The 16,185-nt window shown below is 41.0% G+C and overlaps 1 protein-coding gene across 6 annotated transcripts in view; it reads right to left on the bottom strand.

Moving 5' to 3' along the window:
* Positions 1-6,475, bottom strand: part of FERMT2 (FERM domain containing kindlin 2) — a 78,832-nt gene extending 72,357 nt beyond the window's left edge. For 4 of the 6 annotated variants that reach the window (XM_012757999.3, XM_012758001.3, XM_012758000.3 and 1 more), the window contains exons 1-2: positions 6,273-6,405; positions 5,702-5,867 (exon numbers count right to left, since the gene is read on the bottom strand). In XM_012757999.3, the coding sequence (XP_012613453.1) occupies positions 5,702-5,858 (157 nt within the window). In that variant the 5' untranslated portion in view covers positions 5,859-5,867; positions 6,273-6,405. Of the gene's footprint in view, positions 1-5,701; positions 5,868-6,272 lie in introns of all 6 variants that reach the window. The other 2 variants (XM_012757998.3, XM_012758003.3) reach the window with 2 other exon arrangements.
* Positions 6,476-16,185: the final 9,710 nt, after the last annotated feature.

Below are 16,185 nucleotides of genomic sequence, written 5' to 3'. Positions count from 1 at the left end.
TCGATTATGGAATTGAATCAATGTTAAATTTCCTGAATTTGAACATTGTACTGCAATTATATAAGAGAAGGTACTTGTACTTAGGTGATACATACTTAAAGTACTTAGGGATGAAAGGTTAAGATGTTGGCAACTTACTCAAATGGTTCCAAAAAATGTGTTTGTGTATATAGAGAATTCACATGGCAAAATGTTAACTAATGATCTAGATAAAGATTATACAGGCCGGGCGCGGTGGCTCACGCCTGTAATCCCAGCACTCTGGGAGGCCGAGGTGGGTGGATTGCTCAAGGTCAGGTGTTCGAAACCAGCCTGAGCAAGAGTGAGACCCTGTCTCTACTAAAAATCGAAAGAAATTAATTGGCCAACTAATATATATAGAAAAACTTAGCCGGGCATGGTGGTGCATGCCTGTAGTCCAGCTACTCGGGAGGCTGAGGCAGCAGGATTGCCTGAGTCCAGGAGTTTGAGGTTGCTGTGAGCTAGGCTGACGCCACGGCACTCACTCTAGCCTGGGCAATAAAGCGAGACTCTGTCTCAAAAGAAAAAAAAAAAAAGATTATACAGTGTTCATTAAATTGCTCCTTAAATTTGTAGTTTAAAATTTTTAAAAATTAAGTGTTGAAGATAATAAGCAAAAACTTTAATATTTTCTTTCGATTTTCTCCGGTAACTATTAGACATTTCCAACAAGGTCTTTTGTAAGGAAATAAATGAATAAACCATATGAATATGAATAAACCATATATTCCTTTTAGTGTCTCTATAAGTAACTATCTGGAAACAGTTTTTATCTTAAAAAACTTAAACATCGCAATAACAACAACAAAAAAACCCCACATATGACAGCAAATACCCTATAACATGGCCAAGGACTATCTCAAACTTTATTAGGTACCATAGAATTATAGTGAAATTTATGTACTGTCCTCTATTTATAAGGAGCTTAAAATTTGCTAAGAAACAGATAAAATCCAATATGTAGTTCCTATGAATCATTAACAGTATTCTAACCACTGGCTAAACCTGCTATCACACAAAGACGCAATTCACTTTAACATTTTGCCATTAAGTGGTTCTCCCACGCCACCTCCAAAGATTTTAAACAATTTCTTATAATCTTAATATATTTCACTATGAATGCAATAAGGATGCAGCATGTAGACATTTAATTTCCATGAACTCAACCATAAGCCCCCAGGGAGAAAAACTGAGGATTTCAACAGCATAGACATCATTTCACTAAAAAAGCATATGCCTTCCCCAGGGAGCACTAAGCATGAGTCTGAGATGGGAGCTGTCCAGTTACATATGCATCTCTCTCCCTGTGTGCATCTTGCCAAACTCTGATCCTGATGTTTAAAGTATTTTTTTGTGTAACAAAGCCCCTAACGCAAGCCAATTTCTTTGGCACTCAACTAAAGAGACTTAACTTTTGGAGTTCCTAGAGGAAAAACTACCTATTTTCTACTTCTGTGAGATTCAATGAATGTACAGCATACTCAATGACCTCTATAAAGGATTTTTAGTGTAATTTTACTAAAATCTACTACTTTTTTTGGTCATGTGTACAGACTTTACAACCTAACTTGATCCTAACATGCAACTCCAACATAAATGCACTTTTTTCATTATTACATGGCAAGAACGTGACACACTTGAAAGCAGGGACTACTACTTTCTAAAGGCCACAGTCAGAAACACAATCCTCAAATTTCCTAAGGCAACTCTATACATTTTATTTATTTCTGAGTCCCTCAACTTGCATTTTTTCCCTCTGGATTATTATCTGACCTGATCTAACCCAACTTCTACATTCCTCATACTCATAGAATCAGAGCTGGGAGAAACTTAGCAATCACCCAGTCTATTTTTCCCTCTTAGCTCACAGAGCTGGAGGTTGGACACTTCCATTCAGTGAGTTCTTTACTCTCTACCAAAAATTAATTTTTATAGAAAAGTAGAAATTTAATTATATGTGAAAGTTTTAAAAAGATAATTTTTATAAAATGATACTAAAACTCACTAAACATTTCAAAACTTGCAGTATAAAGAAGGCACAAATAATACAAGAAAGAATGACAAAAATAAAAAAAAAGGAAACACAGGAAAAAAGAAAATACAAAAAACAAAAAAAAGAAAAACAAGGAAATCAAAACAAAAATAAAATAAATAAAAATGAAAAACATGAAGAAAAAGAAAATTTTAAAAACCCTCAGTGAACACATCCACCAAGCATTAAAACTAACCATCTCTTTGGTATTCAGAGTCCTCAAGGTTGACTAAACTTTGAATCCCACTGAGTACAAAGGTTTTCTTTAATCCTTCTCAATGACAGACAGAAGAATCCCACAAAATTGGGATTTTCCCTAATTCTTTACAAAATTCATTTTTGCATACAATTATTTTACAGTTTCATTCTCTAATGTCTTGTTTTTACAATCCTCATCCCTAATGTTTTATATTTTTTCTTTAAAAAACACTATACACATTTGAAATTTGTTTTTAACAAAAAAAACCCCACTAAATTTTAAAAATTCTATTTAAAGCTTTCAATTTGGATGTTAAGAAAATAAATGAGTGAAAACAACAATTTTTCAATTTCAAGATGAGGTATAAACATTGAGACGATCAATTATTTGTCTAGCATCAGCACAGACTGAGTCACAGATGAAAAAGACTTTGTCACATCAGGATATAATTCCCTAAAGCTCTCTTCTTCACAGCATATAGTCTTTATTTTCTTTTAAAAGATTAATGCAAAATGACAAATGTGTTTTACATTAAGATTTAAAAAAGAACTTGCAGATCTTTGAAGTCATAAATCTAAGAATCATATTTTAATGACCATAATTGAGGTGCAAAAGTTTTTTGTAAGATTCTAACTAATTCAAGTTGACACATGAGGAGGAAAAAAAAAATTCTAACTAAATCCAAAGATATCCATGATCCATATGGAGGAAACATTATTTATGTTTTTGTCTTACTTAAAACACCTCAGTCTGAGATAAACACTGTAGCTTCCCAATAAGACTGATGCTCAGGGGCCAAATTGTAGAGCTATGTCATTAACTTTTTTGATCATAGGCCCCTTTGAGAAACCAATGAAAGCAAATAAGCCTCTACCCAGAAACTTCCACATGTGCACACACACAAATTGTAATACAATGTTGAGGAGTAATCCTGGGATCTATTAACTCCAGGGAAATAATTGCCATCACCAACATTAAATGGTAAGACAAACTTAACATACAATGGTTCCTAGAGATTAGGAAGTTATCAGGCAGTTTGCAGTCTGAAGATGTAGGTGAAGGGTGCAGTACCTTTTGTCATAATTGCTCCAAGGCCACAGTAGTCAGATTCTGCTAATTGCCCATCATTGTTCTGAGGCCATCTCAACCTTACCGTGATCTCCACCTCTTATCTAGAATGCAAGAGCCTTTGATCCACCTTAGCCACTGCTGGCAAGTAGTCATCCAGTCTGCCCCTAAAATACCTTCAGCCACATAACTCAGGGTTTCAAAAGACAAGCCATTCCAGTTTCAGGCAACTCTAAAAAATTACAATGTTCTTTTCTTATTTGACTAGCCTGGCTTGTGGATGTTTTCAATGCTTTCCTGCTGAATTTTTCTTCCATTTACTTGCCAACAGGTTAACAAAATAGTTTACTATTCGAAGTATCTTGTCCTAAAAACCAGGAGCAAAAAATTGTCTAACTCTACTTATACCAAACAGGAAAGTCAGAATTATGCTGAAAAGTACTTTCTATTTAGAACTCAAAGCACAAGAAGAATCATATTTGTCCAATTCAAGAAAGATGCAAGGTTCCCATATGCACAGCACTTCCTACCTTGTTAGGCTTCTTTCTCTGCATAAAAAAATTAAAAATGCATCAGCATTAAAAAAGATTAAGATTATAGTTACTTAAAATTAACATCAATTCTGTCTGCATACAATTTATTCTCCATATTTCTATTTATGACTGTGAATCTATAACAAAACAGTTCTAATCAATGCAAAATAAATATAGAAATCATTATTTATTCATTAGCTAAAGCCTGGCTTTCGAGAACTACAAGTTGTCTCAGTCACCTTCAACAGCTCCTTTTTTGCAATATAAATAATATCTCATTGAGACCGAAGTATTAAGGTCCATTTATCATATATTTGATAGTCTCTGATACAAATGCTTGTTCCCTTTGGGAACAAAGGAAATATAAACATATTTGATATTGCCATCCTTAAATAATTCCATAACAGTACTGGACAAAAAAGGTTCATACACATTTTGCAAACAAGAGATTTACTTGCTCAAATCAGATAAAAACACTGTTAACCGCCAGTTAATTGGTTAAGCAATAGGGTGAAACCTAATTTCTAAAGGGCTACTACCTAGGAGGGCTCTCTTTCCTAGGCTATGTCTTCCAGAGTCAAACAATGAACAGTCTCAGGAGGCTACCTTGTAAGGAGCTTCTCTTTGATCCTTCAATAATTAAACTTCCTACAGCGGCAGAAGGCAGGTCCACCTAAATGAATTCTGCCTTATTTTGCAAATTGCATCAGAGTGTATTTCAGTAAGTTTATACGGTAGGTATGTAATAATACCCTGATAAGAAACAGATTTCCTGATAAATAATAACTCTCTACTTTTCCAGTGTGGCTTGAAGAATGAACGCTGTGTTTAAAAAAAAAGACCAAAGAAAAAAACCCTCAAAAAGCCCCCAAAACCAAAAAACAATTTTAATCTAGAAAGACAATGTCACACATATCACCTTATCCCACAGCTGCGTTATATACAAAAGGCACTTTAAAGCTCATGAAGACAGTCCTCTGAGCATTTCTCTTATGATAAAATGATCTATTTAGTTGATTCTTCCAGCTAAAAAATGGTTTCATTCATGACAAAATGTGTAGTGCAAAATTCTTTATGCTTTGTACTGTAAGATACCCGATTATTTAAAACTGAGACAGAATCAATCCAGTATATATTTATACTCAAGCTAATATTGTAGACTTCGAGTTAGTTTAATAAAGTGCTTTTTAACACAAAGTTATTTCACTGGCATGCTATTAATATAAAATTGAACGCTCGAAATAGTTTACTTCGAGCACAGTCTATGTAGACCAAGTTTGTCAAACAGTGCCCCACCCCTCGTAAGAGTGGATGACTGGAACATTTTAATGCACTCAACCACGTAACAGTACAGCTACAAAAACTTCATATTGGCGCCAGTAGTTGCACATTTACCAGTATGTTTTTTTCTTAAATGGATTTTGTATCATCCTCAATACCAAAGGTCACCAACATTGAGGTACACCGAAGAAAGAGATGACCACAGACCCCATATCACCCTCCCAACATTCATTTGCATACTTTCCTCATTTCTTTCACATGAAGTAGGTAGAGATGTTAACAATTAAGGAATTCCCCGCCCCCGTAACTACGCAATTAAGTTTGTAATTGGAAGGCTCGAATCACATTATGAAAATTCAAAGAGTAACAAAACAAAACAAGATGCAAAGGGGACAGGTCTATTTGCTTAAATATCACAACATTTTAAATTTTTTAAAAAGCATGTGCGGGATGCCAAGATTTCCAGATTTCCAAAATCCGCCCCTCCCCCCGCCGCAAGTCTCTTTCCTCTCCTCCCCCCTCCTTTCTGGGAAGTCGCGACTTTGACGCGGCTGGGATGCTACTCACCGAGTTTCTCCACCAACTTCAGCATCACCCCTCCAATGTGCACCTCCCCGGTCACTCTCAGGGTGACATCGCGGTTTAGGTCCGTTACATGGACACTCAGTTCCCACGTCCCGTCCGCATAGCAGCCATCTGGCATCCTTATCCCGTCCAAAGCCATGGCTCCTTCCTGCGAGCGCGGAGGAAATGGCTCTTGTAAGCGTCACTCCCCCAGAGGAAGGCAAATCCCACCGAACTCGCGGTGTCGGCCGCGGGGTGGGAGAAAGCGGGGCACCCGGGGCTTCCGCGCAAACTCGGGCGGGCGGCGGCGGGGCCGGGCTGCGGGCTGCACTCTGCGCCCGCGCCCCTGCCCGGCGGCCGCGCCGCGCTCACCCGCGCGGTCCTGAGTCCGCCGGCCGGCGCCGCCCGTCCGCCCCGCGCAGTCCCAGCCTAGCGGACCGCGGCGGGCTTCACCTGCCCGCCCGCCCTCCCGCCGGCCGGCCGCACCCCGGCCCGGAGAGACGCCGCCGGAGGCTCAACATTCCTCCTCCCCACCCGCGCTCCCCTCAGATCCCAGCCTGGTCGCGGCCCTCACCGCGCGCTCCTCGCACTCCCGGCCGGGGGCTCGCGCCGCAGCAGGCGTGGGGCAGCGTGGGGCGGCGTCCGCGTCCCGCTCCTCAGCCGGCGAAGCGCTGCTGCGGGCCGGAGCCGCTAATGGAGTCCCGTCGTCGCGGCCCCTCGCTGCTCCCCGCGCTCCACCCCTCTCTCCCCGCCCCCTCAGTCCGAGTCCGGCTGGGGCTGGGCGCGCCTGCTCCCTCCTCCCCCACCGCGCCGTGCGGGCCGGAGCGGGTCCGGCCGGCCTCGCCCCCTGCCCGCCCTCCCCGCGGGCGCGCTCCGGGGCGGGGGCTGCGCGGCCTCCGGGGCGGGGGCGGGGCGGCGCGCGGCGAGCTGGGGGCCGCGCGAGGGGGGGTGCGGGGGGCGCCGGCAGCGGCGGCAATCTCGGCCCTGCGGAGTGCTGCCCTTTTATGGAAATGAAGGACCCAGCGCAGGGATAGATTCCAACATCCGGGCTCTCGGCGGCGGGCCCTGAGGAGGGGGAGCGGAGGGAGCGCGGGCGGCCTCCCCTGGGGGCGCGGTGGGCCGAGGGGCGCGCCTGTCCGCGCCCGGGGCTGCGGCCTTGGGGGGGGCCCGCGTTAGTGGGCGTCTGTGGTCCCAGCCGGAGGAGGGGGCTTGCCCGTGAGAAACGGCCGCAGGAAATTCCCAGAGCAAGGTCGTTTTGGGGGAACAAAGTCCTCCCGCCCCCTCCCCACACCTGGAGTGAGTCCAAAAGTCTCAGGGCTGTGAGACGTGCCGCACCCCGGGAGCTGGAGAGAGGGATTTGGGATGTAGAAACTTTAAAAAGTAAATGCCCAAGCCCGCTCCATGAACATCCCACAAAAGAATGAGAAAACCCAAGAGGGAGGTGAACCACAAAAAATGCTTTGCAAGCAATGTCCGGCACTATCAGCAACTCCTACTGGACTCCCAGGAGTTTGCAGGCGTCCTTAACTCATTCGGAAGCTCCCGCCAGATACCAGTCGAACATGTTCCGCGACGCTCTCGTTTGGGGGTGGGGGGAAGACACAACACAGTTGTACGAATTTTACTCAGAAATCGTTTCCCCACCCTCTCCAGCTCTTTGTACGTATTTGAGTATTTTTATATGCGATTTAGAACTAACAGTCCATTAAAGCATTCAGATGGATATACATCCTTCATTCACCCCACCCTCAGCCACACCTTGAAGAATCTTAATAACTCTGGAACGGTGCCTGCAGGGACAGGGAAGAGCTAAAGAACTTTACCTGTTGAAGGCTGACTAGTGATGGAGAGCTGGTCCTTCTGTTCCCTACTTTTCTTCCACTTCCCCCATTTGCTGTTGTGCTATGTTGAGGGGACTCGGTTCAGAAACAAGAAGCTAGGGTAACTGCCCCGCTAGCAGATGCACGGCTCAAAAAAAATTTAGGTCAGGAAGACTCAGATACCTCTTAATTAGAACACCCGAGTTTTAAAAGTCTCATAGTCTTCTCGAACTGTCTCAAACCCTTCGAAAGGGAAACCACCCAGCAATGACCCTTTGCTCATTGACACAACTGGGAAACAAGATTAGAGACCTCGAGAAAGCGGTGGGACCCTTAAAGGAGGGAAAGAAGCGAAATTTAGTCAAATGCCAGAGGTTTGGCACAAAAAAATAGGGAAAACCACTACAGTGTTTTTAGCTAGTCATCATGGAGAAATTGATGCCTTCAGTCTCTAGTCTCTCTACTCCTCCAATTATTTTTACTCATGGATGTCCCACGTAGTTCACTTGCAAGCAGTATGCATGTCCAGAGAGGAGGGAGTGTTTATGTAAATTATGGTGTTGAAAGTATGTAGGAAAATGTTTTTAATAAAATAAGGAATTGCTTGTTTGGGTACAAAACTGTGCAAAAGTGGACATACAGCTGTAAAATCATGAGCTTATTTATTTTTAAATATTCAGAGAAAAAAGACTGGAAGGGTGGTCAGATCATAGGAGTTTTTTTTTTCTCCTATTCTTTATTTTCTACAAACTCAGAATTTTGCATACAAGACTTTTCTGTCACCACCTAGAAGTGCATCCAGCATCTCAGTTTTTCTGTACATGCCATTAAAGAAACAATAGGTCTGTCCCATGGAGAAATCTCATTGTTGGGAAAATCCCCACTTTTAAAATTTACTTATTTCCCCACCTTATCCCCAAAAGATTTATGGCAATGTATAATGATGCCTAAACTATGACATAGCATACATAAGTGGCACAGCAAGAAAAAAGGGTGGGTGGGGTTGCGGAGTTTAAGGGGCAGGGCAGATTTAAAATGGAAATGGCAATGAAGCTAAGAGTTGTACCTTAATGACCTCTGCACATGCTCCAGTGAGCTCTGAATAACTATTGCTTCTCAAATACGCCTTTATAGAACCAAAAATATACTTGTCCCTCCAGAATATTCCCTTTCCTCAGACAAAATTGTTGAATCTGACTGTCGTGGCTCAGAAACCCTTTTTAATACAGATGGTCCCTGACTTATGAGTTTTTTACTTTATGGTTGTGTGAAAGCCATATTCTTTCAGTAAAAACTACAACTTCAAGTACCACTACAACCGTTCTGTTTTTCACATTTAATACAGCATTCAATACATTACATGTGAGATTCAACATTTTATTATAACACAGGCTTTGTATTAAATGGTTTTGCCAAACTAAAGAGTAAGGTAAGTATTTTGAGCATGTTTAAAGTATGCTAGGCTAAGCTATAACATAATGTTTGGTAGTTTAAGTGTATTAAATACATTTTCAACTTATGATATTCTCAATTTATGATGGTTTATTGAAATGTAACTCAATCATAAGTTGAGGAGCATATGTACTCAATTTCCACATTCTAGTTGTTTTCCCACTCTCCAGTAAGAGTTACTTTCTGACAACCCTTCACTGCAGTGCCTACTTCTCTGACTACGATGCTATCTTTAATCCACTTCTACGAATGTTCCTACATTTAGTGATGGGGGAGTTTTAATATTATAAATAACTACTCCATTTCTTAACATTTGAAATAGCTTAATTATAGCTTTATAAGGGGCTTTACTAGCGTTAGAAAGTCAGCAGTTATGTTTAAGCAATATCATGCACAGGAAGGCAGGCGCTCTCAGTTAAGTATCATTGGAGGAATAATTAGATTAGAAGGAGTGCAACTGGAACCTTCAGACCCTCTTTTTGAGTATTTCAAGCTGTTGTTTGCTTTGAAGATTAAAGAGGAGTCAGACTCAAATCTCTGAAACTAGAATTTTTTTTTCTAGTTTATCAAATGAGGCCTTCAAGTGAATTTCTTAAACGTTTACTTCCACTTAAGGTTTTCCAATATATTCAAATGTAGAAATTCCCCACTAGAACCACTAAGACAATGCAATACTTGTGGTACTTACATCATACTGAAAAGTAGCCGAGAACTCCAGTGTTTGGAAGAACAGCTCGAGCATTGAAAGCAGCAATATCCAAATAAGGTACCAAGCACTGAACTTAGATCTAGACTAAACGATACCTCACAGATCTGCCGTCAAATACAGCCTTCAGACTTGGTAAGGCTCAAGTTGACTTTAGCTTTTTCTCTGAGCTTGTTTACGCTGTGTGTTGTATTTCTAACAGGTTAATACAAAATATAACCACTGGGTTTGAAAGAAGAAGAGAGGTTGGGGGCAGAAGAAAATAAGAGAAGGTTTGTATCAGTGTGAATGTGTGAGGGGAGGGAGCTTAAGAAATGCAAATGAGGCCAGCAAGATGAAATATGAATTATTTCTGTCAAATACCAGGTGAGCAGAATTCTCTCCTTGTCTTAGGGATTGCCCCAAATGGAACATGCCAATAAAGCTACTAAGGAGGTAGAAATCAAGGGGGCTGGGGTTTGATCTAAGAATGGAAAGGAAGGATGCAGAAGCCACTTTTTGGGTATAACTGGGCAGTCACTGTAATTAAAAAAAGGACTGGCAAACTGAGAAACAAGGAATGTTTGGTAGGAATAGGGCTATTTTCACATAGACTGAAAAAAGGGCCCTGAGATAACAATGAAATCTCTACTTCAAGGGGAAAGAAATTCACTACTTGCATTTACTGCTTTTGTTACAGAAAGGGTTTTTTTTGTAGAAAACCATGCTGGGTGATACTTATTTTCCCTCTGGCTTAAGTTTGAATATCAGGATATCTTGTGAAATGTTTGAACCACCACAATACTATGAAATGCTCACACACCCCTGCACAAACGTAGTAGCTAATTGTGAACTTAGCATAGGGCAGGGCATTGAGACAGACATGTAGAATGTATAACACATGTCACAGGCTCTTAAGGAACATCTATCTAATGCAGGAGGTTTATATTTAAAATGTCAGAAAGGATATCAACATCCAAAAGAATGAACTTAGACCCCTACTCACACTATACACAAAAATTAACTGCAGGCCGGGCGCTGTGGCTCACGCCTGTAATCCTAGCTCTTGGGAGGCCGAGGCGGGCGGATTGCTCAAGGTCAGGAGTTCAAAACCAGCCTGAGCAAGAGTGAGACCCCGTCTCTACTATAAACAGAAAGAAATTAATTGGCCAACTGATATATATATATAAAAAAATTAGCCGGGCATAGTGGCGCATGCCTGTAGTCCCAGCTACTCGGGAGGCTGAGGCAGAAGGATCACTCAAGCCCAGGAGTTTGAGGTTGCTGTGAGCTAGGCTGACACCACGGCACTCACTCTAGCCTGGACAACAAAGTGAGACTCTGTCTCAAAAAAAAAAAAAAAAAAAAAAAATTAACTGCAAATGGATCATAGACTTAAACATAAGGTCTAAAATTATAACATTCTTAGAAGAAAACATAGGCCTAAACCTTTGTTAGGCAACTTTAGACAAGGCAGTGGCTTCTTAGATAAGACATTAAAGCATAAGCAATAAAAGAAAGAATAGATAAAATGAGTTTTATCAAAATTTAAAATAATTGGCTAGGTGCAGTGGCTCACACCTGTAATCCTAGCACTCTGGGAGGCCAAGGCAGGTGGATCATTTGAGCTCAGGAGTTCAAGACCAGCCTGAGCAACAGTGAGACCTCATCTCTACTAAAAATAGAAAGAAATTAGCTGGACAACTAAAAATATATACAGAAAAAATTAGCCAGGCATGGTGGCACATGCCTGTAGTGCCAGCTACTTGGAAGGCTGAAGCAGAAGGATTGCTTGAGCCCAGGAGTTTGAGGTTTCTGTGAGCTAGACTGACACACGCCACAGCACTCTAGCCTGGGCAACAGAGTGAGACTCTGTCTCAAAAAATAAAATAAAATAATCATTTTTCAAAGGACAGCAATGAAATGGGAAAAAAGCACCTTATAGACTGGGAAAATGATTTGTATATTATATCTTTTAAGGAACTTATGTCTAAAATATATAAAGAGTTATTACAACCCAACAATAACCCAAGACAAATAACCCAATTAGAAATGGGCAAAGAATATGAATAGACAGTTCTTTAAAGAAGATATACAAATGGCCAATAAGCACATAGAAAAGATGCTCAGCATCATTCATCATCAGGCAAATGCGAATCAAAATCAAATGAGATAATGTTTCCTACCCACTAGAATGACTATAATAAAAAAAGTAATTATAAATGTTGGCTAGGATATGAAAAAATTACAACCCTTATACATTGCTGGTAGGAATACAAATGGTCAGTTGCTTTGAAAAACAGTTTGGCAGTTTCTCAAAAAGTTAAACATAGAGTTACCCTATATTATTGTCTGAATGTTTGTGTCCTCCCCAAATGCATATATTGAAATCCTAACCCCCAAGGATGGTATTAAGAGGTAGGACCTTTGATTAGAATGTGAGGGCTCTCTTTGGTTAGATCACTAATCCCTTTTTTGAGGGATTAATTTCCTAATAAAAGAAGCCAAAGGGAGCTCATTCACCCTTTCCACCATGTGAGGAAATAGCTAGAAGACACCATCTATGAACTAGAAAGCAGCCCTCACCAGACATAAATCTGTTGGTGTCTTGATGTTGGACTTCCTAGCCTCCAGAACTGTGAGAAATAAATTTCTGTTGTTTATAAGCCACCCAGTTTATGGTATTTTGTTATAGCAGCACAAACAAACTAAGACATCACATAACCCAGCAATTCTACTCCTAGGTATATACTCAAGAGAATTAAAACATATGTTCACATAAAAACTTGCACATACATGAATATTCATAATGTCTAATAAAGATGGAAAACCCACTGTTTTTCAAGCAATGAACGGATAAACAAAATTATTGTTATTATTATTGTATTATAATACAATATTATTCAGCCTAAGAAAAGAATGAAGTATTGATACAGGCTACAAAATAAGATGAACTTTGAAACTGTGCTGAAATCATGAAATCAAGTGAATGAATCCAGACACAAAAACCCAACTATTATATGATTCTATTTATTTGAAATAACCATAATAGGCAAAACCACAGAGACAGAAAGTAAATTAGTGGTTGTTAGGAGCTGGGGAGGGAGGTGAGAAGAGAGTGGGAAGTACTACTAATGAGTGCAATGTTTATTTTTGGGGTGCTAAAATGCTCTGAAATTAGATAGTGGTGATGGTTGCACAAGTTTGTGAATATACTGTAAACCACTGAATTGTACCTTGAAAAGATTGAATTTTATGGCATGTGAATTATATCTCAATAAAGCTGTGATTTTAAAAATGCTTCTGAAAAAATCAGAAGGGAGGAAAGGGAGCAAAACAAAAAGGCTAAATTGTGAAGTATAGATCCATATTAAGGACAGCCATAGTCTAGGCTCTGAAAGAAGGTAAGTAACGAAGTAATGGAATATTTTATGAAGAAGATAAAGCTAAGCGGACTGGAAGGAGTAGATGGAGTCAGGCCCATCAAGAGAAGTTGTATGGAAAAACCACAAGGCAGAAGTAAGCATGGCGTGTTCAGCAGCCAGGAGAAGAGAGGAAGAAATGCCAAGGAAATGCCCAGGGGGAGAGTGAGCATAGAGTGAGGCCAGACCAGGGAGGATGGAAGTTTCATCTCTGAGGTAAAAGACAGGGAGCCATTTAAAAGTTGGTGCATGGTAGTAATTTCATGAAAGCAATGTTTGAATAGATTAATCTGGTAAAAACATGCAGGATGGATTGAAAGAGTTTGGAATCTGGAAGGTTGGTTTGCAATCTGTTTATAACTTAGATGTGAGAAAAAACAATTGGCTGATAAGGTAAGCAATAGACGACAGAGGGGGCAGAGGATTTCAAAACACTTATTATCAAAAAGCTTCAGAATATTTTTGAAGTTCCAGGTGCAGGGCACTTTAAATGTTTCTCACAATAACCCCAAGTTTTTATTACTGTCCTTATTTAATGTGAGCTACCTGATGGGTAGATTGGTTATCTGGTTACATAACTTGTCTTAAGCCTCACAGCTCGTATTTTGGAAGAACTGCAATTAAAACCTAGGTTTGAAAAAAAGGTGGTCACAGTGGAGCTACTGAACTTGGAAACAGAAGTTGAGAGGAGCTGATTTCAGGGAGCAAGGGAAGGTTGAAGGGTTTTTAAAAAGAAATATTGAACTTGGGTGAAAGCATCATATCCAGTGGAAACGTTTAGAGGGCATTTAGATGAATAGTCTGGCAGATTTGTGAGAGGATCAGATCACATGGAGAAATCATTAACGTAAAAGCAGGCCTTAATGGATGGCTCAGCCCCCCCAGATGAGGCCGACCCTTGGGGAACTGCTCCCCAAAGGCAGAAGCAGGAAGAAGAGTCATCCAAGGTAACAGAGAAGAAAGGATCAGAGTTAAGAAAAGAATCAGGTTAGTCCAGTGTCAGGCAAGCCAAAAAAGAAGAAGAAAGAAGAAAGGAGAGAAAGAAAAATTATTTCAAGAAAGAGAAAGGGTAGTTAGTCAGCAGTATCAGATGATAGAAAAGTTGAGGAGAATAGTTAATCTTGCAGAGGAAAATTCTAGAGCTGACTGAAAACAGATTTCAAAGAGCTAAAGAAGAAAAAGGGAAGTTTGGTAGAGAAAGGAAAGCAAGAAATAAGGTGGTAATTTGGGGGTGCAGTGGAAGCAAAGATGCTTTTTCAAAACAAAGGCGACCTGAGCATGAGTAAAGACTATGGAAAATATACGGGGGAAATGTTTGCTTAAAATCAAAACCAAGATCCCTCACCAGGATAATTCCAAAGATTTAGGAAGAAATAGGAGGAGCCCTTGCCAAGCCAGAAGAAATACACATCAATTTGCAAGGATAGGATTGGGTTATTGGAAGGCTCTGACCATTGTATAAAAGGGGAAAGGCACCGCAGGATAGAGTAAATTGGACATAAACATATTTCAGCAAATACTGTCAATGTTAGTCAACGAGAGGGTGGGGCTGGCTGGGTTATTGTGCTGCTCAGATGGACGAGCTCCCAAGTCAGATCTGGGCCGGGATGTGAGGAAGGAAGGATGTGATCGAGCGATTATTTCAGTACAACTAGGGCAGAGATTCAGAGGCCCATAAAGGAAAACCAGTGGTGACAGCACAGATGCTAATCTTTCCCTCCTAGAGCTGCTGCTACACGCGTGAGTCACTGGAAGGCCACAGGCTGAAGGACCAGTCCCCACAACTGCCTTCATCCTACAACACAACAGAAACTCTGGCTTGATCAGTGTTTCCATGTTAATAAACATGCTGGGCTCCTTCCTGATCTTCATTCAGTGTTATTTATTGTCTAGCAGGTTCCTCCTAGTTTTGAGTGGCAGGTAAACTGCTGCCTCCCAAAGCCCATTCTGAGAAATGTTCTCTACCCTTTGTCCTTTGTATCACAATGTCCTCTTTAAATGCATAAACCCTCTATTCTTCCCAAACCAGGAGTGGCAGTTCTGCTAAAAGAGCCAAACCAGAAAGTCATCTACAATTCCAATTGCCCTAGGGCTACCTTGGTCCAACTTGGAAGGACAAAAGTGCTTTTTATGTACTAGCTTTTGGGAAAGTGCTCTCAGGTGACAGAGGTGGGCCAGCAGCTGAACATTGCCATCTGGTGCCTGGGAGGTGTCACTGTAAACCTTTTTCCTCCCTTGAACTAAATGCAACAAATAATACATTAAGAACTTAGTAAGCAAATGGAAAAAGTGTCCCTGCACCTATTAAAAGATACACTCTTTGTGTACATTCAGCAATATTCTACTAATACAACATGGATGAACCTTGAGGACATTATGCTAAGTGAAATAAGGCTGTCACAAAAAACAAATGCTGGCCGGGCGCGGTGGCTCACGCCTGTAATCCTAGCACTTTGGGAGGCCGAGGCGGGCGGATTGCTCAAGGTCAGGAGTTCGAAACCAGCCTGAGCGAGACCCCGTCTCTACCAAAAATAGAAAGAAATTAATTGACCAACTAAAAATATATATACAAAAAATTAGCCGGGCATGGTGGCGCATGCCTGTAGTCCCAGCTACTCGAGAGGCTGAGGCAGGAGGATCGCTGAGCCCCGGAGATTAAGGTTGCTGTGAGCCAGGCTGACGCCACGGCACTCACTCTAGCCTGGGCAACAAAGTGAGACTCTGTCTCAAAAAAAAAAACAAAAAACAAAAAAAAACAAATGCTGTATGATTCCACTTATATGAGGTACTCGGTTGAAATCATAGAGACAAAAAATATTCAATAGAATGATGGTTGCCAGGGGCTGAGATATAGGGAATTTTTTTTTTTAATTTTCATTTTATTTATTTATTTGTTTTTTGAGTCAGAGTCTCACTCTGTTGCCCTGGTTAGAGTGCTGTGGCGTCAGCCTAGCTCACGGCAACCTCAAGCTCCTGGGCTCAAGCGATCCTCCTGCCTCAGCCTCCCAAGTAGCTGGGACTACAGGCATGTGCCACCATGTCCAGCTAATTTTTCTATATATTTTTAGTTGGCCAATTAATTTCTATTTTTTAGTAGAGACGGGGTCT

This window comes from Microcebus murinus, chromosome 6 (assembly GCF_040939455.1).
Source record: "Microcebus murinus isolate Inina chromosome 6, M.murinus_Inina_mat1.0, whole genome shotgun sequence".
NCBI lineage: Eukaryota > Metazoa > Chordata > Mammalia > Primates > Cheirogaleidae > Microcebus > Microcebus murinus.
This window is presented reverse-complemented; position numbering and strand designations above follow the sequence as displayed.